Source organism: Chiloscyllium plagiosum, unplaced genomic scaffold, assembly GCF_037043375.1.
Source record: "Chiloscyllium plagiosum isolate Xiang-an unplaced genomic scaffold, Cpla_swu_hap1 HiC_scaffold_33, whole genome shotgun sequence".
NCBI lineage: Eukaryota > Metazoa > Chordata > Chondrichthyes > Orectolobiformes > Hemiscylliidae > Chiloscyllium > Chiloscyllium plagiosum.
In genome coordinates, this window is record NW_028270171.1 from 203,178 (window position 1) to 228,014 (window position 24,837).

Here is a 24,837-nt window from a genome sequence, read left to right on the forward strand (position 1 = left end):
ACTGGCCCAGAGTAGGTGAATGTTTTCTTTTTCAAATCCCTCCAGTGCTGAAACAGGCTATTCAGCCCAAAAAAGTCTACACCGACCCTCCAAAGAGTAACCCACCCGACCCATTCCGCTACCCTATTAGTCTACATTCAGCCCTGACTAAGGCACTTCACCTACCCATCCCTGTACACTATGGGCAACTTAGTATGACCAATTTACCTAACCTGCACATCTTTGGGCTGTGGGAGGAAATTGGAGCACCCGGAGGAAACCCACGCAGACACAGGAGAATGCGCAAACTCCAGACAGACAGTCGCCTGAGGCTGGAAATGGACCCAGGTTCCTGGTGCTGTGAAGCAGCAGTGCTAACCACTGAGCCACCGTGCTGCCCAGAATGTGCAAGATCAAACACCGTTTTTGGGGGAGGTGGGGTTTGGGGTAGTGGTGTGCAAAGATAGATGTGGAATTTGAGAAAGGAGTGTGATTTACAACTGACTTGACTGCCTGTGGATAGTCCTTCACTTTACTATTGATCAAGAGTAGACTGATTGGGTAGTAATTGGCAGGGTTTGGTTTGAAGAAGGGCTTATGCCCGAAACGTCGATTCTCCTGTTCCCTGGATGCTGCCTGACCTGCTGCGCTTTTCCAGCAACACATTTCCAGCTCTGATCTCCAGCATCTGCAGACCTCACTTTCTCCCCTAGTAATTGGCAGGGTTTGGTTTGTCCCACTTTTTGTAGACAGGACACACCTGGGCAATCTTTCAGATTGTCAAGTAGATGCCAGCTTTTAAGCTATACTGGAACTGCTTGGATAGGGATGAAGCTAATTTTGGAGCATGTCTTCCGTACTATTGCCAGAGTGTTGTCCAGGACCGTGGCCCTTGCTGTACTTAAACTGGAACACCCTTTACAGAGTTAAAGTATGGCGTTGGCCACATTAGAAATGGACAGTTCTACCAGAGTCCAGGTTGAGTTTTAGTGCAGCCAAATATTTTACAGTTCTGCACACGTTTGTGATGAGTTTCAGGAGATGAGTAATAAATTATACAGAACACTCAGCCTGCAAGTTCTCATCCTGACTGACATCACCTTTAAAGGCCACTTGAATAGTTCTGCACTCTCTGTCAGCTTGCGGCATTGCTGCAGTCTGTCTTAGTCACCCCCAACACATCCTACTGGAGATGTCTCAAAGTAAGCAGAAACTGGCCTCAAGGTTAAATGCTGCCTCATCTGAGGCTCTGCTCCAGGTCGTACACAAAAAGGGTTGCCCTCCCATCAGAGATGGCAGCCCAGGCCAAGGGCACAGTGCTGGCCAGCGTCTGGCACCCTTAAATTATTACCCAGATCCAGTGCAGGAAAAATGATGAACAATTTCCTGCACTCTGGAAGGGTATCATCTCTTTCATACAAACTGATTCACACAGAGGCAGCACACAGTCTAACTGCTATTACATATCCATCGCAAAAACCCACAGCATCACATGGATGACTAAGATACACTGAAGGGTTAACATTCCTCTCAAGTAATCAATATTTCTAACATGTCCTGAGCACTGTGCCATTTACAGGGGAGGCTCTGGATCTGGCATGGCTCATAAAACATTCATGGGCCCAATGTGATCACAGTCAATCCTTGTGTTTCCACCTTTACTGGACAAGGTTGCCCAAACAGGTGGTAGAGGACTGACTGACAGACAGGAATGTACTGAGTACTCAGATCCTCTTTTGAAGAGCAGCCCATGGAGCTGGGAAGGGAAGAAGACGCAAGTGAGAAAGATTAGAATCAGTTCTTTGCAGACTCACATAGAGTTACACTCGGGATTCCACAGCTTTATCAACTAATTCTCCTTCTTTTTCACTTTCACACAACACTCTCACATAAAGTGCCACAACAGTTCGTCAGCAGCAGACCATCTACAAGGCCAATGACTCTCGAAAGCCAGAGGAGATTCCAACACAACATTCACCAGGAGCTGCCATCAAATCAGAGACATTCACCTCAGTGTGTCTGTCCATCATGATAGGCTCAGTCCCCAATCCAATGAGAAGTCATTGAAATGGGTCCATGGCAAGTACCAGAAGGAAAGCCTGATGCTCTGTACCGTGGAGTACACACTGGAGCCCGTTGTTTGTGACATATCCCTGAACTCCACAAGAAATAGGACTTTCAATGAACCGAGAGACAGGGAAAGGAAACAGCAACAATAAATTAGGAAATCTAACAGAATATATTATTTATTGTAAGGGGAATTGAACACAGAATGGGGGAGTTCATTGTTTTAGTTGTACAGAGCATCAGTGAGTCCTCAACTGGATTATTATGCACAGTATTGGTTTCCTTATTTAAGAAAGGATGTAAATGTGTTAGAGGCAGTTCAGAGAACATTTATTAGACTAATATCTGAAAGAGGTGGGGTGTCTTAGGAGTAAAGAATGGACAAATAGGCTTATATTTGCTGTGGTTTAGAAAAATAAGAGGCCACTTGATAGAAGATCCCTAGGGTTCTTGACAGCATTGATGTGGAGAGAACGTTTCTTCTTGTGCGAGCATCTAGAACGGAGGGTCACTGTTTAAAAATCAGGGATTGCTCAGTTAAAACAGAAAGTAAGCTTTTTTCTTCTCTCGGTGTGTCATCTGTCTTTGGAACTTCCCTCCTGAAATGGCATCAAGACTCTTGTTCAGCATGAGGTTGAATAGTTATCAGTGGTATGTGGAAATGTGATTTGAGGTTACAATCAGATCAACCATGATCTTACTGAACAGAAGAGCAGGCTTGAGGGGCCAAATGGCCTCCTCTTGCTCCTGATTTGTCATTTCGCCAGAGGCCCACATTAGACTGAAAAAAAAGGCTCCATCCAAGTTCTGACCATCACTGTAGCTCTGGAATGTATGCACTTAGCTGCCCCAATGGAAAGGATAGCAGCTGTCTTGGAGATCCAGTTTACAGATGTACTCCTGGATCTGATCAAACCATTGCTACAACAATAGCAAACTGAGAGATGAACAAGATACCACAGTCTCTCTTCAGATGCCATTTCATGTCAAGGAGACAGAGAAGGAACCCAGGTGAGCGGAATGCCAGCCAAGAACACTAGGGGTTTCATTTCAGGAAACTCCAGAAATGCCCTGCCTCTTTCTCACCATTGCTTACAGCAGGTCAAGTCAAGGAGAGTGCACTTGTATTTGTGCAAAAGACTCTCAGCAGCTGTGAATCTGTAGCCTTGAACCCCAGAGGATGCCTGCTCAAGTCATCACAGTCACCAGGGTGGACCTTCAACAGAATCCCTCTAGCTCAGCTCTACATTTCAGGGCACAGCCTAGACATAATGAAGGCAAAGAAAGATGATGATAATTTTAGGGCACATCGAATGTCCATTATATGTCACCCGGTAGTCTAAACCTTTTATGAATATACAGTATAATAGATATTTCTATAAACTATAGAATCACTTGTAGTGTTCTATTAACTGCCGTCTCACTGTGCCTCCAGGTTCTAACTGTTGAATTGAAATCATAGTGCATTTTCTCCCATTTCAAGGAGATGCTGGTTTTCATCACAATATTTTTTACTATCTCACACCATGTGTGAACCTACATTGTAATGACCCAGTGAAGCTTGACAGAGCTTTGGGGATTGTAGTCATGATTCCTGAGGCTGTTTTCAAAGGGCAGTGCCTCAATCCAGTAATCATAGAATCCCTACAGTGTGGAAACAGGCTCTTCAGCCCAACAAAGTCCATAACGATCCTCCGAAGAGTAACCCACCCAGACCCACACCCCCTACCCTGTATCTACCCCTAACTAATGCACCTAACCTATACATCCCTTAACACTATGGGCAATTTAGCACAGCCAATTCACCTGCACATCTTTGGACTGTGAGAGGAAACTGATGCACCCGGAGGAATCCCACATAGACACAGGGAGAATGTGCAAACTCCACACAGACAGTTGCTCAAGGCTGGAATCGAACCCAAGTCCCTGACACTGTGAGACAGCAGTGCTAACCACTGAGCCACTGTGCCACCCAGTGTCCTGGGATATATCAAGCTGCTTTTGGCAATGTCTCTGCCTGAAGCCTTTGGATGTAAGTTTTGGCCAATGCCCCTCGTTGTCCTGAATGCTGCATTTTTACAGGCCTGAAATGATAGTTGCAATTGAATTCTATCCCATTGGTTCTTCCTCAGTTGCAAGGTGACCAGACCAATTACTCCATTGTGCTGTCGATTTCAGAAGATCTGTGAAGACTGCCATATGATGCATCCAAGCATCAGTCTGTCTGATTTTTACCAGTCATGCCTGCTCAATAATTGTCCGAGGTAAGTTCAACACCGACCACTGTCCACAACACACCAAAGACTCCGCCCTCCCCCCCGGTTCAGTATCTCTTTCAGTGTGTTGCAATTCCTATCGGCCCTAGGACCAACAAAACTCCCCATATCCCTGTTCCTCACACGTTCTCTTCCAGCTGATCCCTCAATGTTACAACTGATTGCCTCATTTTCCCCACTGAATCCATAACTATGCAAGGCTCCTCACGCCCTTGCTTAGACTCGCAATCCATTCTTGATTGAGGTGACTCGCAGCATCACATCTCTTAAGAATTGGTCCAGACCTGCCAAATTCCACCCTGACCAGATCCTATTCCCCAAACCATTACTGTGACTGTATCCTCAGAAAGCAAATACTTCCAAACATAGTCATACCAGAGCTTCTTGCAGCAATGAATAGATCATCCATCAACTTTCCCTTTATACCCATGGTCTCATACTCCCCAGGACAGAGGACACAACAGGACAGAAACTGCTGAGGTCATTTCCACCACCTTCTCCCAAGAGAGACACTGTTCCACCTTGAGCAGTCAATGACCAGACAACCACCCAACTCCTGATAATCCCTGCACTCACTCCCCCTTGAAACACTGGGCCCTTCAGCTACAGCTTGCCTCTTCTCCTTAGCCACTTGGGCTTTAACATGGTCCATGGGCACAGCTGCCTTCCATTCTTTGATGCTTCAACTACACATAGTGAGCTTGCACTGCAATCAATACAAGGATTATAGAACCATAGAATGATTTAAAGGTGTACAATTACATGGACAAAGTAGCAAGCACTTACCCCAAAGTTCAAGAAGCACTGTCTTCCATTGGATTGGTCCATGCTTTTAGGATTTGAGGACTGACGTATTTTGCATTTGCTTTCAGAGAGACGACTGACCAGGAGACTGGCCTGCTCTTACTGTTGCCATTGGGTGTATTGGAAGGATTTTGACGCTGACAATCGACCTGTTTGGCCATGTCACAAAAGCACCTTCCACAGCTTGGGACTCAAACCCAAAACCTCTGGCCCAGACGTAGGGATACTACCTACTGAGCCACAAGACCTTGCTCCATGAAGTATTCATATAAAACTTAGCTGAAATGTTATGGGCAAAAATACAGTTCCTCTCCATCAGTTCAGTTAATTTGTATCAAATGAAACATTGCTGCACCAGCAAATGCAGTTGTTTTATTGAAAATTTCTATCCTTTTGCCCCCGTTTGGGTTGGACTTGAGTTACACTCACATAGATGAGAGTTGAAGGATTGAACAAATTGTGTCCACGGTACCATTTTAATGAGTCAGTTTTCTGGCTCTAGAGGAATTACTGGCTGTGTACTCCTATCTCTGGGATTACTAGGTATTACTAGGATTCGTATCCCTGCTGGGATTACTCAGTTTATGTGGCCAGTTTGAACTATTGGGATTGGTTGGCCTGTTGGGATCTGTTGGCTTGCTGGGATCATGAGAGGTACTGGGATTGGTTAACTTGCTGGGATCAGTTGGCTTTCTGGGATCATGTGAGACACTGGGATTGGTGGGCATTTTGGAATCACTAGAATTGGTCATCCAGTTGGCATCACTGGGATCTGTTGGCTTTCTGGGATCATGTGAGACACTGGGATTGGTGAGAATTTTGGAATCACTAGAATTGGTCATCCAGTTGGCATCACTGGGATCAGTTGGCTTGCTGGGACTTGTAGTTGCTACAGAACTAGAGAATTCACTTGGCCTAGAAGATGAACTAGTATTACCGATACTGGATTTTCTAAATGTAAAAGATTCTTCCTGATTTTTGTTATGCTCGTGAATTAAGTTCAACATTGAGTCCAGCTTGATATTTTTACGATCTATCTCAACCTCCTTTTCCTCATCGTATGGTTCAATTTCACTGTCACTGTAACGAGGAGTGGACGCAGAGGAGAAGGATGGAGAAGGTGTGGATGATGTCGGCTGTGGATAGTGCAAACTCTGAAATAATGAAGAACAAAGATTATTGATCACACTAAGTAAATTAAAATGGTTCAAGAGGATCACTTATAAATATCAAGATACTTTTACAAGTGCGAAGAAAATGATGTTCATGTATTTTTCACATTGAAGATCAACTAAAGGTCTTTTAATATTTTTAAAATTTCAACCAGTTTAATCCACTTCCACTGCTTGGCCAGCTCTCTAAATTAACCCACTTCAATATTAATGCAGTTAAAAAATGATCAGGTATTATGTTTGTTTTATGGGTGTACAGCAAAAAATGTCATAGAAACATAGAAAGCAGGAGTATGACTAGGCCACACAGCCTACCCCAATCGTGGCTGACACTCTATCTCAATGTCATACTCCTGCTCTCTTCCCAATCCTTGACATCTTTACCTTCTAGAAATCAATCTTTCTCTCTTAAATATACTCGGTGTATACTCATCTATGCTAGAGAATTCCATAGGTTCACCACCCTCTAAGTCAAGACATTGCTCCTCACGTTTGTCCGAAGTGATTATCCTGTAACCTGAGAATGTGACCCTTTGTTCTGGCCTCTGCTGGCCAGGGAAACACCTTCCCTTTGACCAGCCTGTTCAGCCCTATCAAATTATGTGTTTTCAATGTGATTCTCTCTCTTTCTTCTGAAGTCCATGGAATACAGGCCCACTTGGCCCAATATCTCCTCGCAAATCCACCACACCAGAAATCAGTCTGATGAACCTTTGTTGTTCGCAGGTAAAAGGAGGCTGGGACATGGTAAGCCTTCAAAGATGAGATAATGAGATTCCAAAAACAGTATATTCCTGTTAGGGTGAAGGGCAAGGCTGGTAAGTGGAGGGAATGCTAGATGACTAGAGAAATTGAGGTTTTGGTTAAGAAAAAGAAGGAAGCATATGTCAGGTACAGACAGGAGAGGTTGAGTGAATCCTTCGAGTATAAAGGCAATGGGAATATACTTAAGGGGGAAATCAGGAGGTTGAAAAGGGGACCGGAGATATCCTTGGCCAATAGGGTTAAGGAGAATCCAAAGTGAATCCAACAAAGTACTCCTTCTCTGGCAAGTCTATCTATCCTTAAGTAAGGAGACCAAACTGCACATAATGCTCTGGTATGGTTTCACCAAGACCCTGTGCAGCCACAGTAAGATATCCTTGCTCCTGAACTCAAACCCTCTTGCAAGGAAGGTCAACATACCATATGTCTCCTTAATGGCTTGCAGCAACTCCATCTTTACTTTCAGTGACTGGTGTACAAGAACACTCGAGGCCCTTTGTACATCAACCTTTTAAATAATATTGTACCATTCTGTTTCTCATACCAAAGTGGACAACATCATATTTATCCATGTTACAGTGCATTTGTCACATATTTGCCCACTCACTCAACTTGTCTACACAGGTACTTGGAAATACAAACATAAATATTACATTTAATTCCCTCATCAAAATAATTAATGTATATTGTGAATAGCTGTGACCCAAGCATTGATTCTTGTGGTACCCACTTGTCACAATCTCCCACTCTGAAAATATCCCATTTATTTCTACTCTGTTCCCTGTTTCCTAACTGATTCTCAATCCATGCCAGATAATTACCACCAATTCCATGTGTTTCAATTTTGCAAAATAGCTGCTTATGTGGGACTTTATCAAAAGCTTTCCGAAAAACTAAGTATGCCACGTCTACTGGTTTTCCCTCATGAATTCTATGTCAATTGGTCTTTGTGCAGAGCTAACTGATCCAGACAGAAACAAATAACCAGTTAGGATCCCCACATTTCAGGAAGGATGTGAGAATCGTTGAGAAAGTCCCAAGGAGATTTACCAGAAAGATTGCAGACCTGGGGGATTTTCATTACATTTTTACATTGCAGGAACAAGAAGAAAGGAGATTGAGGGAAGATTTAAAAAATGTCTACCATTGATTTAGAAGTTAGACAAAGAAAAGCTGCTCCTGCTGATTGATTGTGCAAAGACATGGGGATATTAAAAGTTCTAGGAATGAAATAATTGGGGAAATGTGTCACAGTCATGCAGTCACAGCAACAGGCCCTTCAGTCTACCATGTCTATGCAAACCAATAAACACACTGGCATTCACACTGGAAAAAGACAATGTTGTTGAGGAGAATACTGAGATACAAACTACTAGACTAGACGGTATTGAGGTTCACAAGAAGGAGGTGTTAGCAATTCTGGAAAGTGTGAAAACAGATAATAGGATTCTCTGGGAAGCCAGGGAGGACATTGCAGAGCCTTTGGCTTTGATCTTTATGTCATCATTGTCTACAGGAATAGTGCCAGAAGACTGGAGGATAGCAAACAGAGTCATAGAGATGTACAGCATGGAAACAGACCTTTCGGTCCAACTAGTCCATGCTGACCAGATATCCCAACCCAATCTAGTCCCACCTGCCAGCACCTGGCCAATATTTCTCCAAACCCTTCCTATTCATATACCCATCCAAATGCCTTTGAAATGTTGCAATTGTACCAGCCTCCACCACTTCCTCTGGTAGCTCATTCCATACATTGAACATTACAGCGCAGTAGAGGCCCTTCGGCCCTCGATGTTGTGCCGACCTGTCATACCAATCTGAAACCCATCTAACCTACACTATTCCATGTACGTCCATATGCCTGTCCAATGACGGCTTAAATGTACTTAAAGTTGGTGAATCTACTACCATTGCAGGCAAAGCATTCCATATCTTACTACTCTCAGAGTAAAGAAACTACCTCTGACATCTGTCCTATATCCATCACCCCTCAATGCAAAGCCATGCCCCTTCGTGCTTGCCGTCACCATACTTGGAAAATGGCTCTCCTTGCCCACCTTTTCTAACCCTCTGATTATCTTATATGTCTCTATTAAGTCACCTCTCAACCTTCTTCTCTCTAACGAAAACAGCCTCAAGTCCCTCAGCCTTTCCTCGTAAGACCTTCCCTCTATACCAGGCAACATCCTAATAAATCTCCTCTGCACCCTTTCAAAAGCTTCCAGATCCTTCTTATAATGCGGTGACCAGAACTGTACACAATACTCCAAGTGCGGCCGCACCAGAGTTTTGTACAGCTGTAGCATAACCTCATGGTTCCGCAACTTGATCCCTCTATTAATAAAAGCTAAAACACTGTATACCTTCTTAACAACCCTGTCAACATGGGTGGCAACTTTCAAGGATCTGTGTACCTGGACACAGAGATCTCTCTGCTCATCTACACTACCAAGAGTCTTACCATTAGCCCAGTACTTTGCATTCCGGTTACTCCGACCAAAGTGAATCACCTCACACTTGTCCGCATTAAACTCCATTTGCCACCTCTCAGCCCAGCTCTGCAGCTTATCTATGTCTCTCTGTAACCTACAACATCCTTCGTCACTATCCACGACTCCATCGACCTTAGTGTTGTCTGCAAATTTACTAACCCACGCTTCTACGCCCTCATCCAGGTCGTTTATAAAAATGACGAACAGCAGTGGACCCAACACCGACCCTTGTGGTACACACTAGTAATTGGACTCCAGGATGAACATTTCCCATCAACCACCACCCTCTGTCTTCTTTCAGCAAACCAATTACTGATCCAAACTGCTAGATCTCCCACAATCCCATTCCTCCGCATACACGTACCACCCTCTGCGTGAAAAGGTTGCCCTTTAGGTCTCTTTTATATCTTTCCCCTCTCACCCTAAACCTATACCCTCTAGTTCTGGATTCCCCCACCCCAGGTAAAAGCCTTTGTCTATTTATCCTATCCATGCCCCTCATGATTTTATAAACCTCTATAAACTCACCCCTCAGCCTCCGATGCTCCAGGGAAAACAGCCCCAGCCTGTTCAGCCTCTCCTTATAGCTCAAATCCTCCAACCCTGGCAACATCCTTGTAGATCTTTTCTGAACCCTTTCAAGTTTCACAACATCTTTCCGATAGGAAACAGACCAGAATTGCATGCAATATTCCAACAGTGGCCTAACCAATATCCCGTACAGCTGCAACATGACCTCCCAACTCCTGTACTCAATACTCTGACCAATAAAGGAAAGCATACCAAATGCCTTCTTCACTATCCTATCTACCTGCGACTCCACTTTCAAGGAGCTATGAACTTGCACTCCAAGGTTTCTTTGTTCAGCAACACTCTCCAGGACCTTACCATGAAGTGTATAAGTCCTGCTAAGATTTGCAATCCCAAAATGCAGCACCTCACATTTATCTGAATTAAACTCCATCTGCCACTTCTCAGCCCATTGGCCCAACTGATCAAGATCCCATTGTTATGATTAGATTAGATTAGATTAGATTACATTACAGTATGGAAACAGGCCCTTCGGCCCAACAAGTCCACACCGACCTGCCGAAGCGCAACCCACCCATACCCATACATTTACCCCTAACCTAACACGGCCAATTCACCTAACCTGCACATCTTTGTGACAGTGGGAGGAAACCGGAGCACCCGGAGGAAACCCACGCAGACACGGGGAGAACGTGCAAACTCCACACAGAGAGTCGCCTGAGGCGGGAATTGAACCCGGGTCTCTGGCGCTGGGAGGCAGCAGTGCTAACCACTGTGCCACCGTGCCACCCACATAGATTACATAGATTGTAATCTGAGGTAACCTTCTTCGCTGTCCACTACACCTTCAATTTTGGTGTCATCAGCAAATTTACTAACTATACCTCTTATGGTCACATCCAAAGCTTTTATATAAATAATGAAAAGTACTGAACCTTGTGGCACTCCACTGGTCATAGGCCTCCCGTCTGAAAAACACCCCTCCACCACCACCCTCTGTCTTCTACCTTTGAGCCAGTTCAAACAGTGAGTTCTCCCTGTATTCCATGAGATCTAACCTTGCTAACTAGTCTCCCATGGGGAACCTTGTTGAACGCCTTACTGACATCCAAATAAATCACATCTACCACGCTGCCCCTCATCATCCTCTTAGTTACTTCTCCAAGAAATTCAGTCAAGTTAATGAGACATGATTTACCACATACAAAGCCATGTTGACTATCCCTAATCAGTCCTTGTCTTTACAAATATATCATAAATCCTGTCCCTCAGGATTCCCTCTAACAACTTGCCCACCACCAATATCAGGCTCACCAGTCTATAGTTCCCTGGCTTTTCCTTACTACCTTTCTTAAACAGTGGCACCACGTTAGCCAACCTCCAGTCTGCTGGCACCTCACCTGTGACTATCAATGATACAAATATCTCAGCAAGAAGCCCAGAAATCACTTCTCTAGCTTCCCACAGAGTTCTGAGATACACCTGATCAGGTCCTGGGGATTTATCCATCTTTGTGTGTTTTAAGACATCCAGCACCTCCTCCTCTTTAATATGGAAATTTTTCAAGATGTCACCATCTATTTCCCCACATTTATATCTTCTATGTCTTTCTCCAAAGTAAACACTGATGCAAAATATCATTTAGTATTTTCCCCATCTCCTGCGGTTCTACACATAGACTTCCTTGCTCATCTCTGTGGGGTACTATTCTCTCAGAGTTACCCTTTTATCCTTAATGTATTTATAAAACACTTTGGATTCTCCTTAACTCTATTGGCCAAGGACATCTCGTGTCCCCTTTTCACCCTCCTGATTTCCCACTTAAGTACATTCCCATTGCCTTTATACTCTAAGGATTCACTCAATCTCTCCTGTTTATACCCGACATATGCTTCCTTCTTTTTCTTAACCAATACTTCAATTTCTCTAGTCATCCTGCATTCCCTCCACCTATCAGCTTTGCCCTTCACCCTAACAGGAATATACGGTCTCTGGAATCTCATTATTTCATTTCTGAAGGCTTACCGTGTTCCAGCCTCCCTTTACCTGTGAATATCTGTGTCCAATCAGCTTTTGAAAGATCCTGCCAAATACTGTCAAAATTGGCCTTCCTCCAATTTAGAACTTCAACAGTTCGATCTGGTCTATCCTTTTCCAACTCTATTTTAAAACTAATAGAATTATGGTTGCTGGCCCCAAAGTGCTCCCTCGCTTACACCTCAGTCATTTGTTCTGCCTTTTTCTCAAGAGTATGTCAAGTTTTGCAGCTTCTCTTGTAGGTACATCCACATAGATTCATAACTGAATCAGAAAATGTTGTTGTACATACTTATCAAATTCCTCTTCATCTAACCCCTTAACACTGTGGTAGTCCCAGTCTATGTTTGGAAAGTTAAAATCCCCTACAATTACCACCCTATTATTTCATAGAATCACTACAGTGCAGAAACAGGTCCTTTAGCCCAACAAGTCCACAGTGACCTACCCAGAAACATTCCCCCGATCCATTATTTACCCCTGACAAATGCGCCTAACCTACAAATCCCTGAACACAATGGCCAATTTAGCATAGCCAATTCACCTAACCTGTGGGAGGAAACCCACACAGACATGGGAAGAATGTGCACGCTCAATACAGACAGTTGTCCGAGGCTGGAATTGAACCCAGGTCTCTGGCACTGTGAAGCAGCAGTGCTAACCACTGAGTCACCATGCCAACCACTATTCTTACAGATAACTGAGATCTCCTTACAAATTTGTTTCTCAATTTCCCGCTGACGTTTGGAGTATCTATAATACAATCCCAATAAGGTGATCATCACTTTCTTATTTCTCAGTTCCACCCAAACAACTTCCCTCGGTGTATACCCAGCAATATCGTACCTCAGTACAGCTATAATGCTATTCTTTATCAAAAATGCCACTCCCCCTCCTCTCTCCCCCCTCCCTTTCTATCCTTCCTACAGCATTTGTATCCTGGAACATTAAGCTGCCAGTCCTGTCCATCCCTGAACCGTGTTTCTGTAATTGCTATGATATCCCAGTCCCATGTTCCTCACCATGCCCGGAGTTAATCTGCCTTCCCTGTTAGGCCTCTTGCACCTGAATAAATGCAGTTTAATTTATCTATTCTACCTTGTTCTTTGCTTTGTCCCTGCCTGCCCTGACTGTACCAGTCTCAGATTGATCTCTTTCCTCACTATCTCCCTGGGTCCCACCCCCTCCCCACATTACTAGTTTAAATCCTCTCAAGCAGCTCTAGCAAATCTCCCTGTCAGTAAATAAGACCCTTTCAAATTTAGGTGTAATCCATCCTTCTTTTTCAGGTCACTTCTACCCCAGGAGAGATTCAATGATCCAAAAATGTGAATCCTTCTCCCATACACAGCTCCTCAGCCATGCACTCATTTACTCTATCCTCCTATTCCTACTCTCACTAGCTTGTAGCACTGGGAGTAATCCAGATATTACTACCCTCGAACACCTTTTTAAATTCTTGCCTAACTTTCTATTTTCTTCCTTCAGGATCTCGGCACGGGTGGCACGGTGGCTCAGTGGTTAGCACTGCTGCCTCCCAGCACCAGGGTCCCAGGTTCGATTCCAGCCTCAGTCGACTGTCTGTGTGGATTTTGCACATTCTCCCCATGTCTGCGCGAGTTTCCCCTGGGTGCCCCGGTTTCCTCCCATACTCCAAAGATGTGCAGGTTAGGTGAATTGGTCATGCTAAATTGCCCATAGTGTTAGGTGCATTAGTCAGAGGGAAATGGGTCTGGGTGGGTTACTCTTCGGAGCATTGGTGTGGACTTGTTGGGCCGAAGGGCCTGTTTCCACACTAGTAAATTAAATCTAATCTCATCCTTTTTCCTTCCTATGTCATTAATTCCAATGTGGACAATGACCTCTTGCTGGTCCCACTCCCCTTTGAGAACATTCTGCACTCACACTTACAGTGTGGAAACAGGCCCTTCGGCCCAACAAGTCCACACCGACCCGCCGAAGCGCAACCCACCCATTCCCCTACATTTACCTCTTTACCTAACACTACGGGCAATTTTGCATGACCAATTCACCTAACCTGCACATCTTTGGACTGTGGGAGGAAACCGGAGCACCCGGAGGAAACCCACGCAGACACGGGGAGAATGTGCAAACTCCACACAGTCAGTCGCCTGAGTCGGGAATTGAACCCGGGTCTCTGGCGCTGTGAGGCAGCAGTGCTAACCACTGTGCCACCGTGCCGCCCACCATCTCTCTCTGTGATAATCTGGATACTGACATCAGGGAGGCAACACAGCATTCTGATTTCTCACTGTCAGCGCAGAAACATCAGTCTGTGCCTGTGACTAGAGAGTCCCCTAACACAATCAATTGCTTGGAACCCAACATACTCCTCATTGCATTACAGCCAGTCTTGGTGCCAGAAATGTGGCTGTTCTTGCTACATTCCCCTGACAGTCCATCACCCCCTACATGCTCCAAAACAGCATACCTGCTTGAGATGGGGGTAGTCACAGGAGACTCCTACACTACTTGCCTTCCTCTTCTACCTTTCCTGGTGGTAACCTGACTGTATCTGCAGCTTTTCTCCCTTCCTATAACTGCCATCTATCACACCCTTAGTTCCCATAAATCCCTCATTGCCTCTAACTGCTGCTCCAACTGATCCATGCAATATGATAGAATTCGCAACCAAACACATTTACTCCAGACATAATCATCAGTAATACAGAAGACTACATCACTCTACTAACGGCCATCTTTGTATCTTAACATTCAACAGACCCATAAAATAGCACAGTCTTACTATTTTAAAAATCACTGCTCCAGGATAACTTAGTACCATTGTTTTATATTTTTAAATTTTAATCAAGAGACAGATCTCAATAAAACATATAACCAAAAATAATCCACTCTACTCACTATTAAAAAAAGACAGCAAGGTTGCACTTAAAAACCATGCACTTATCTGCGCCTGTGTGCGAGCTCTCCCACACAGACTCCGCCAAGGTCATCTGTGAATTTCCCTGTTTATTCATTTTGTTCAGATGCATTCCGATGTTCAGAGATACTTGAACTCAAACAGCAAAGGCAGTAGCTGTGCAGATTCAGTGTGTCAGACAGTGGTGTAGGTTTCTTTCTCTCTCTCTCTACTTCCCATTCCCGCATTCTCCCCCCACTGACCATATGGTCGCTATCTTTGTCGCTCTTCCTCCTTTTTAAATTGCCATTGTTTTGATCTGATTTTCCCCCAAAGTTCCAAAACAACGCAACAGCTTATCAAACAGTAATTACTGCTCCTGGAATTCAAGGAAATATATTCCAAAACTTAAAATACCTCAAACAAGGATCGGTTCTTACAGCCACAACTTTTCCCATCCTCCATCTTGGATTACCCAGAATCCACCTCAGAGAAAATTTTATCAAGTCCCGTCTACTTGCACCTGAATAAATGCAGTTTAATTTATCTATTTGTTAAACTTACTTGTTAAACTGATATCCTCTGGTCTTCTACATATCTGCCAATGGGGACGATTCTCACATTCTACAGTATGGTTCACATACAAAATTATGACAGGCAATCAGATTCCCCCTCAGCTTCCACTGTTCCAGGGAAAACAAACCCTACCTATCCAATCTCTCCTCATAACTGAGACATTTCATCCCAGGCAACATTCTGGTGAATCTCCTCCACACCCTCTCCAGTGCAATCTCATCCTTCCAACTGGAACTGCACACAGTATTCTGTGGCCTAATCAATGTTTAATAAAGTTGAAACAAGACTTTCTTGCTCTTATTTTCTATGCCTCAGCTAATGAAGGCAATACAAATCTGTGATTATAGATGTGAAGTAATAACTTAAGACTTCACCCATGCCCACTGGCTCCATGCACAGGTTACTCCTTTAGACTCTAATATGTTCTTAATATCCTGTTACTCTTAATATACTTATAAAAAGTGGTGAGGTTTCCTTGATCCTATCTGCAAAAGTTATTTTGTGACCCCTCTTTGCCCCCTTTATTTCCTTTTTAAGCAGACTCTTACACTCTTACACACACCTTTGAAAGACTACCCCTCCCCCAGTTCTAAACTATCACACCTAACATATGGTTCCTTCTTGTTCTTTATCAAACTTTTGATATACTTTAACATCCATAGTTCCTTTGCCCTTCATTTTTAGAGGAATACTGTAGCTGATTTCTTACCGTGCTGCTTTTGAAATACTCCCACTTTCCAAATGTAGACTTACCTTGCGAGTAATTGCTCCCAGTCTATGTTTGCCAGATCTAGTCTAACACCACCAAAATTGGCCTTCTCCCAATTTAGACACTTAACTTCTGCACTATCCTTAACTCTTTCATATTGATTTACAGAGTTATGATCACAATCCCCAAAATCTTTGCCCATTAAAACTTCAACCATTTGACCAGCTTCATTTCCTAGGATTAAGTCAAGCACCGCCCCATCTCTAGTTGGACCACCTTTGTACTGAGAACTGCCCACCTACGTTCGGGACACCACCCATGCCCTCCACCTGCTCCATGATTTTCGCTTCCCCGGTCCCCAACGCCTTATTTTCACCATGGACATCCAGTCCCTGTACACCTCCATCCCCCATCACGAAGGACTCAAAGCCCTCTGCTTCTTTCTTTCCCGCCGTACCGACCAGTACCCTTCCACTGACACCCTCCTTCGACTGACTGAACTGGTCCTCACCCTGAACAACTTCTCTTTCCAATCTTCCCACTTCCTCCAAATGAAAGGAGTAGCCATGGGCACCCGCATGGGCCCCAGCTATGCCTGCCTCTTCGTAGGATATGTGGAACAATCCATCTTCCGCAACTACACTGGCCCCACCCCCCACCTTTTCCTCCGCTACATCGATGACTGTATCGGCGCCGCCTCGTGCTCCCACGAAGAAGTTGAACAGTTCATCCACTTCACCAACACCTTCCACCCCGACCTCAAATTCACCTGGACAGTCTCAGATTCCTCCCTCCCCTGCCTCGACCTTTTTATTTCTATCTCAGGCGACCGAATCAACACGGACATCTACTACAAACCGATCGACTCCCACAGCTACCTGGACTACACCTCCTCCCATCCTGCCCCCTGTAAAAACGCCATCCCATTCTCCCAATTCCTTCGACTCCGCCGCATCTGCTCCCAGGAGGACCAGTTCCAAAAACGCACAACCCAGATGGCCTCCTTCTTCAAGGACCGCAATTTCCCCCCCGACGTGGTCGACGATGCCCTCCACCGCATCTCTTCCACTTCCCGCTCCTCCGCCCTTGAACCCCGCCCCTCCAACCGCCACCAGGACAGAACCCCACTGGTCCTCACCTACCACCCCACCAATTTCCATGTACAGCGCATCATCCGCCGTCATTTCCGCTACCTCCAAACGGACCCCACCACCAAGGATATATTTCCCTCCCCTCCCCTATCAGCATTCCTTAAAGACCACTCCCTCCGTGACTCCCTCGTCAGATCCACACCCCCCACCAACCCAACCTCCACTCTCGGCACCTTCCCCTGCAACCGCAGGAGATGCAAGACTTGCGCCCACACCTCCCCCCTCACCTCCCTCCAAGACCCCAAAGGAAGCTTCCATATCCGCCACAGATTCACCTGCACCTCCACACATATCATCTATTGCATCCTCTGCACCCGATGTGGCCTCCTCTATATTGGGGAGACAGGCCGGCTACTTGCGGAGCGTTTCAGAGAACACCTCTGGGACACCCGGACCAACCAACCCAACCACCCTGTAGCTCAACATTTCAATTCCCCCTCCCACTCTACCAAGGATATGCAGGTCTTTGGACTCCTCCATCGTCAGACCACAACAAAACGACAGTTGGAGGAAGAACGCCTCATCTTCCGGCTAGGAACCCTCCAACCACAAGGGATGAACTCGGATTTCACCAGTTTCCTCATTTCCCCTCCCCCCACCCTGTCTCAGTCAAATCCATCAAATTCAGCACCGCTTTCCTAACCTGAGATCTTCTTCCCGACCTCTCCGCCCCCACCCCAGTCTGACCTATCACCCTCACCTTGACCTCTTTCCACCTATCACATTTCCGACGCCCCTCCCCCAAGTCCCTCCTCCCTACCTTTTATCTTAGCCTGCTGGACAAACTTTCCTCATTCCTGAAGAAGGGCTTATGCCCGAAACGTCGATTCTCCTGTTCCTGGATGCTGCCTGACCTGCTGCGCTTTTCCAGCAACACATTTCCACCTTTGTACTGACACAAGGAGGTCTCCAGGATGCACTTTTAAAATTCCACTCCTGCCAATCGTTTCACACTAAGCTCAATGTTAGCAAAATTATAGTCCCCTGCAACTAAAAACCTGTTTCTCTCATACCTGTCTGTGATTTTCCTACATATTTGCTCCTCTATCTCCCTCTAAGATTGCCTCTAAGGTCCGCATATGCAGCTGCTCCAAGGTTCCATGGACAGTGTTCAGCATCAGACCACCAATCATGGCATTGACTTCTGGTTCTGGAAGATGTAATATTTCAAGTCCAATATGGCTCTTTTTCAGGAATGAATGAACAGAAGAACAGTTCCAGAGAAGCTATTTTGGTCTCAAAACATTAACTCTGTTTCTCTCTCCACAGGTGCTGCAAGACCTGTGTAGTTTTTCCAGTCAGTCGGTCAGTGATCTGATTATCTACCAACCACTCACCAATCCCTCAGGTTAAAGCGTTCTAGCTCTAGAGTTAGGGTTGAGAACCCACAGCCACTATCCAAAGATCGGAAGCTAGTGGGAGATAACCAGGAGCTGAAAGAAGGGCTTTCAGAAAATATCAGGCGCAAATAACAGGGTTTCATTCTGGAATTGTTTACAACTAGAAGTCAAATCCTGAAGTGTGGTACAATCAGAACCTGGTAACTGATTTAAAAATTCCAAAGGCTCCAGTTCTGCTTTTAGATCCTTTTTCATGTTGTCAGTGTGGGTGTTGTTCATCTCTGCAGATGCACCATGTTTGCTACTTGTTATAACACACACAGATCACATTCTGTACCCTTCTCAAGCTGCTACTGATTACTGGGCAGATACGCATCCAAAAATGCTTCCAATCCTTCTCACTTTTTATTCTATGATTACTTACGGCAGAAATCTCCGCTAGGTCATCAGAAAAGTCACTGGGAAAGGCCTTAGAAAGGGCTAAGAGTCTGGCATGGGTGTAATACTGAAAGAGATACAAACACACAATTAAACAACACTACAACCCATACAGTAAACTAAGGAGACAAAGTTATGATCAAAGTCTGTCCAAATGGGACTTGATGTAATGTACACACTCTATCAAATATGCTCACCAGCACCTGTCAGGGCATAAAAAGGTCAAAAACAGAAATCAAGTTAAGAAAATATCTGGCAGATATCCTACCAATCCCCTAATGTTGATCAAACAAAATTCAGAAGGCCAAACCTTGGCAATGGAATAAAAAGTGAGGAGAATATTAACAAATCCCAGGAGGACAGCGATTGGGTGAAATTAGCAGGAGTATGGCAGATGCAATTTAACTCAGAAGTGTAAAGCAATGCACATTGGAAGAAAAAATGAATAGAGACAATGTGAAGAAAATGGTACAAATTTAAATTTGGTACTGTAATTCAGGGTGAATGCATTGATCCAGCATGTAAAATGACCACAGATGTTACCAGATCTGAGTTTGCTCAGCATTGTTGTGTGTGTGTGTGTGTGTGTGTAAAACAATTCCATTCTTCCAGCCGCACAAATCATATTTTTGCATATACTCCGTCTATTGGTTACACCCCCATTTCAGCCAAAGCATGTTATATGTGCATTGACAGTCAGCCTCAATCTTCCACCCCACAAATGGATGCTTTATTTCAAGCTGGTTTATAACTACTTCCTTATCCAATCTGCCCACAGTGTTTATCAGCTTCCTGGATCTCACGTCACTGGTGAAACTGATGCCTGATGAGAGATGGTACCATAAGGGATCAAAGGTCTTTACTAAACAAAACAATTGTTTTCTATGGTTCCTTTCCAAATGAGTGCTTACCCGGCCAAGGTAGCGCCAGTCCAGCAAATCAGAGAGCCGCTCTGTGCGATTTCTCTGGATTATCCTTTGCCGTCGTGACTGTTGAGAGAAGCTGTAGAGGAATGAGGTTAACTGATTGCAGCACTCATCCAGGCTCTTAAACCGACGATCCAGAATATAGACTCCTGTCAGAAAAGTATCAATATTCTTAGGTTAACTGACATCCCTCAGGCTAGGCCAATCAAGTTAAAGGTTTCTTGAATACCAAGTTAGCAAGTATCTCCTGGAATTCACTGATGTTTTCACTGAACTAATGCCTATTTCTAACAATTAAGGGCAGCATGGTGGCAGAATCATTAGCACTGCTGTTTCACAGTGCTGAAGACCCAAGTTCAATTTCACCCTTGGGCAACTCCCCTGTGTGGAGTTTTAAACGTTCTCCCAGCATCTGAGTTTCCTCAAGGTATTCTGGTTTCCTCCCACAGCCCAAAGATGTGCAGGTTAGGTGGACTGGCCATGCTAAATTGTCCTGTAGTGTTGAAGAGCTGTGCAGATAGGTGGATCAGCCATGATACATGCAGGGTTGCAGGAACATGGTGGGTGTGATGGTCTGAGTGGGATGCTCTTCACAGGATCGGTGCAGACTCAATGGTCAGATGGCCTCTTCTGCACTGTAGGGATTCAATGAATGCTGAAACTTATTATCTAACAGGATAGATTTTTTTCCCTGTCTCTGGTGCTCCCAGTTAGTTTAATTTGTCGAGACAGCAAAAATCAACACAACTCAGGGATAACAAAGGCAGATAGCACAATAAACATCAGAAACATGGCAAGTGCATCACAGAACTGCTGATAAAAGCTCACCATATGCAGAAGGATCAGTGATGTGATGCTCCATGAAGCAACCAAAGCCGGACAAATTGGTAGAAATGCTAGGAATTCCCATAACTGTGCATTCCGCTGGGAGAAAAAGAATTATTCAGAAATATAATTAAAACAAAACAAGCATGAAACATCATTTTTATACCCTAGCCCTATACTTTTTTATAAAATTTATGAATCTATCTTCATAAAAAAGTACGAGTCAATAAATATTACAATAACAGTTCAACATCAATGGTTCTCAAGCACATAGTTCCTCTTTACTGGATACAAGAATGGTATAAACAGATAATAATCTTGGCAGTGTGCAGCTCCAGACTTGACACTGCCACTCAACAGACAGGAGCTGGATGCCCAGTAGTACTAGTGATGAACTCCAGAGAGATGCTCATTGGATTTCTCAGCCATGAAACCAAACTGACCAAATATCTGCCAGCTTCAATTATCAGCCTGTACTGAGTTCAAGGTCTTTGGAGTGGTTCGTGGTTCAGTTCCATTCCTGATGCCTATTTGGGAACTACCTGCTGGAAAATGCATCAATAAGCAGTAAGTGTACCCAACAGAGCCAGTAGCAGCAGTGGATCAGGAATGAAATAACAAGCAGTTACCAGAATTTAGGGCAAGTGGGATGGGGACTCTCAGGGCCAGAGATGATAGGGTCGGACAAGGTGACAGAATGGTAATATCAGTGGACTCATAATCCAGGGCGCCAGGATAATACAATGCCATGAATTTCAATTTTCCTAGGATTCCTTATTGATATAATCTATTTCTGCCCTGATTGGAAGGGCAGTCATTCTCATCTAACGACCTGGATTAAGCACTTTTTTGGTCAGGTATATACCTTGACTGTAATCATCAGAATTGAAGCCAATGGGCCCTGACAGAAAACTAAGTAAAGGACAGAACTGAAACTAATCTTTTATAAACATTTATTCACAGACACTCCCCTCCAACTGAAAAACCATTAGTGTTTTAAAGTCATAGAGATATACAGCATAAAAACAGACCCTTCAGACCAACTCACGTTCTAACACATCCATGCCAGCCAAATATCCTAAAATAATCTAGTCCCATTTTCCAACATTTGGCCCATGTCCTTCTAAACCCTTCCTCCTGAAATACCCATCCAGGTGCCTTTTAAATGCTGTAATTGTACCAGCTTCCACCACATCCTCTGGCAGCTCATTCCATACACACACCACCCTCTGTGTGAAAAAGTTGCCCTTTAAGTCCCTTTTAAATCTTGCCCCTCTCACCTTAAGCCTATGCCATCTAGTTTTGGACTCCCCTATCCTGGAGAAAAGGCTTGTTTATTTATCCTATCCACACACATGATTTTATAAACCTCTATAAGATCATCCCTTAGTCTCTGCCACTCTAGGGAAAACAATCCCAGCCTATTCAGCATCTCCCTATAGCTCAAATCCTCTGACACTGGTAATATCCTTATAAATCTTCTCTAAACCCTTTCAAGTTTCACAACATCCTTCTCATAGCAAGGTGATCAGATGTGAACGCAGTATTCCAAAAGTGGCCTAACCGATGTCCTGTGCAGCTGCAACATGACCTCCCAACTCCTGTACTCAAAGCAGTGACTAATAACGGCAAACATACCAAATAGCTTCTTCACTACTGTCTGCCTGCAACTCTACTTTCAAGGAACTATGAACCTGCACTCCAAGGGCAACCTTCTGTTCAGCAACACTGCCTGGGATCTTACCATTAAGTATAGGGCTTGTCCTGATTTGCCCTTCCAAAATGTAGCACCTTACATTTATCTGGATTAAACTCCATCTGCCACTCTCTGCGCATCTGACCAAGGTCTTGTTGTATTCTGAGGTAAACTTCTTCACTGTCCAATACATCACTAATTTTGATGTCAACTGTAAAATTGTTAACCAAATCTCCCATATTCACATCCAAATCATTTATATAAATGACAGGTGGACCCAGAACCGATCCCTGCGACACACCACTGGTCACAGATTTCCAGTCCGAAAATCAAGGTAACCATGTGTAGGATATATATCCAGCTGTAGTTGCTGAAAGTCCATGTTTCAGATCTGGAACTGCAGCTCAAGTTACTCTGGAGTACCACAAGAATGAGATCTTTGCAGATAGTACATAGAGTGAGGTAGTCACACCATATGTAAAGAGTGCACAGAGCGTAAGGGAATGGGTCACCACCAGACAGAGTAAAATCACCATGCAATTGATAAAAATCACACAACACTAGGTTATAGTCCAACAGGTTCAATTGGAAACACACTAGCTTTCGGAGCGACGCCTGATGAAGGAGCGTCGCTCCGAAAGCTAGTTTGTTTCCAATTAAACCTGTTGGACTATAACCTGGTGTTGTGTGATTTTTAACTTTGTACACCCCAGTTCAACACCGGCATCTCCAAATCATGCAATTGATGCATGAGTCGCCTGGGGCAATCTCTCTTCTCTCTCTCTCACAGCAAATATTTTAGTTTTGTATACTGCTGGGTGAGAGAGTTTCAACAGGAATGCAGTGAGAGCAGGTCCCAGCCGCCAGAAGCTTGGGTGGGGGTGGGGAGTGTTGGAGAAGAGCGAAAAAGTGCAAGAGCAGAGTGATGTGCATTCTGTTGTAAAGGGATAGAAGTTCCTCCATTTACAAACATTACACTAGGACGATACGTTGCCTCCCTGGTGCCAGGATCAAGGATGTCACTGAGGAGCTATAGGACATTCTGAAGAGAGAGGGAGAACAACCAGAGGTTGTGTCCAGACATACCTAAAAAGAAGATGGGCCTGCAAGAAGAATATTGGAAACAACTTTAAAAGTCAGGACCTCAAAAATAGTAATCTCAGATCAGGCATAGAAGAGTAGAGTGAAGGAACTTATGGCTGAAAGCATGGTTTTGGAGAGAGGAATTTAGATTCTTGAAACGTCAGAACTGATTCTGGGGATGGTAGGACCTCTTGAAGCTGGATGGGTTGCACTCCAGTGGAACTGAGACCAATATCCTCGCAATGATATTTGCTAGTCCCAGTTGGAGAGAGTTTAAACTAGAGTGTCAGAAGGGTGTGAACCTGGCTGGGGAGACAAGACTGGGGAAACGGAGATGGACATAACATTTGGAAACAAAGGAAACAAAATTATAAGTCAGAGAAAACAAAAGTAAAAATTTCAAAAAATTCAAGAGGTACTATATCTGAATGCATGGAGAAATCACACTAAAGTAGGCAAATTAACAGCACACACTGCTGTAAGTGGGTTACAATGTGATTGGGAGAACAAAGACCTGGCTATGGAATAACTGACCAAAGCTGGAAACTGAACATTCAAGAGTATCCAATCTTAGGAAGGACAAGCAAAACAAAAAAGATGCAAAGTTCATTATTGAGAAAGGATATTGGCACAGGAAATCTAGATGTGGAGTCAATTTAGGTGAAGCCAAGATACAACAAGGTGCAGAAAATATTTGAGAGAGTTGTCTATCAGTCTCCAAATAGTAACAGTGAGATAAGGGATGGCATTAAACAAGAAATCAGAAATGTATACAGCAAGGGTGCAACACAAATCATAAATGATTTTAATCAATACATTGTTTCACACAGAGGGTGGTGCAGATATAGAATGAGTTACCAGAGAAAGTGGTAAACAAGACACAATTACAACATTTAAACAGGTACATGGATAGGAAAGATTTTGAGAGATATGGGCCAAATGCAGGCAAAAGGGACAAGTTCAGTTTAAGAAACTTGGTTAGTATGGACTAGCTGAGCTGAAGGGCCTGTTTTCTATGCATGACTCTATGACTGGGCAAACTCAAACTGTGGTGGATGAATTTCTGGTGTGTGCGCCAGATACAAG

General features: G+C 44.2%; 2 protein-coding genes across 4 annotated transcripts in view; one reads left to right on the plus strand and one right to left on the minus strand.

The window, feature by feature from the left end:
• LOC148141174 (uncharacterized) overlaps positions 1–5,309 on the plus strand; it is a 31,617-nt gene extending 26,308 nt beyond the window's left edge. For both annotated transcript variants that reach the window (XR_015752548.1, XM_087978143.1), the window contains exons 3-4: positions 4,179–4,310; positions 5,195–5,309. Coding sequence is in view for 1 of the 2 variants with exons in the window: in XM_087978143.1 (XP_087834269.1) it covers positions 4,179–4,310; positions 5,195–5,261 (199 nt within the window). In the remaining variant the exon portion in view is untranslated. The remainder of the gene's footprint in view (positions 1–4,178; positions 4,311–5,194) is intronic.
• Positions 5,310–5,660: 351 nt separating this feature from the next.
• Positions 5,661–24,837, minus strand: part of LOC122542418 (glycogen [starch] synthase, muscle-like) — a 93,715-nt gene continuing 74,538 nt past the window's right edge. For both annotated transcript variants that reach the window (XM_043680106.2, XM_043680104.2), the window contains 4 exons: positions 20,976–21,071; positions 20,133–20,296; positions 19,208–19,288; positions 5,661–6,280 (listed from right to left, as the gene is read on the minus strand). In XM_043680106.2, the coding sequence (XP_043536041.1) occupies positions 5,666–6,280; positions 19,208–19,288; positions 20,133–20,296; positions 20,976–21,071 (956 nt within the window). In that variant the 3' untranslated portion in view covers positions 5,661–5,665. The remainder of the gene's footprint in view (positions 6,281–19,207; positions 19,289–20,132; positions 20,297–20,975; positions 21,072–24,837) is intronic.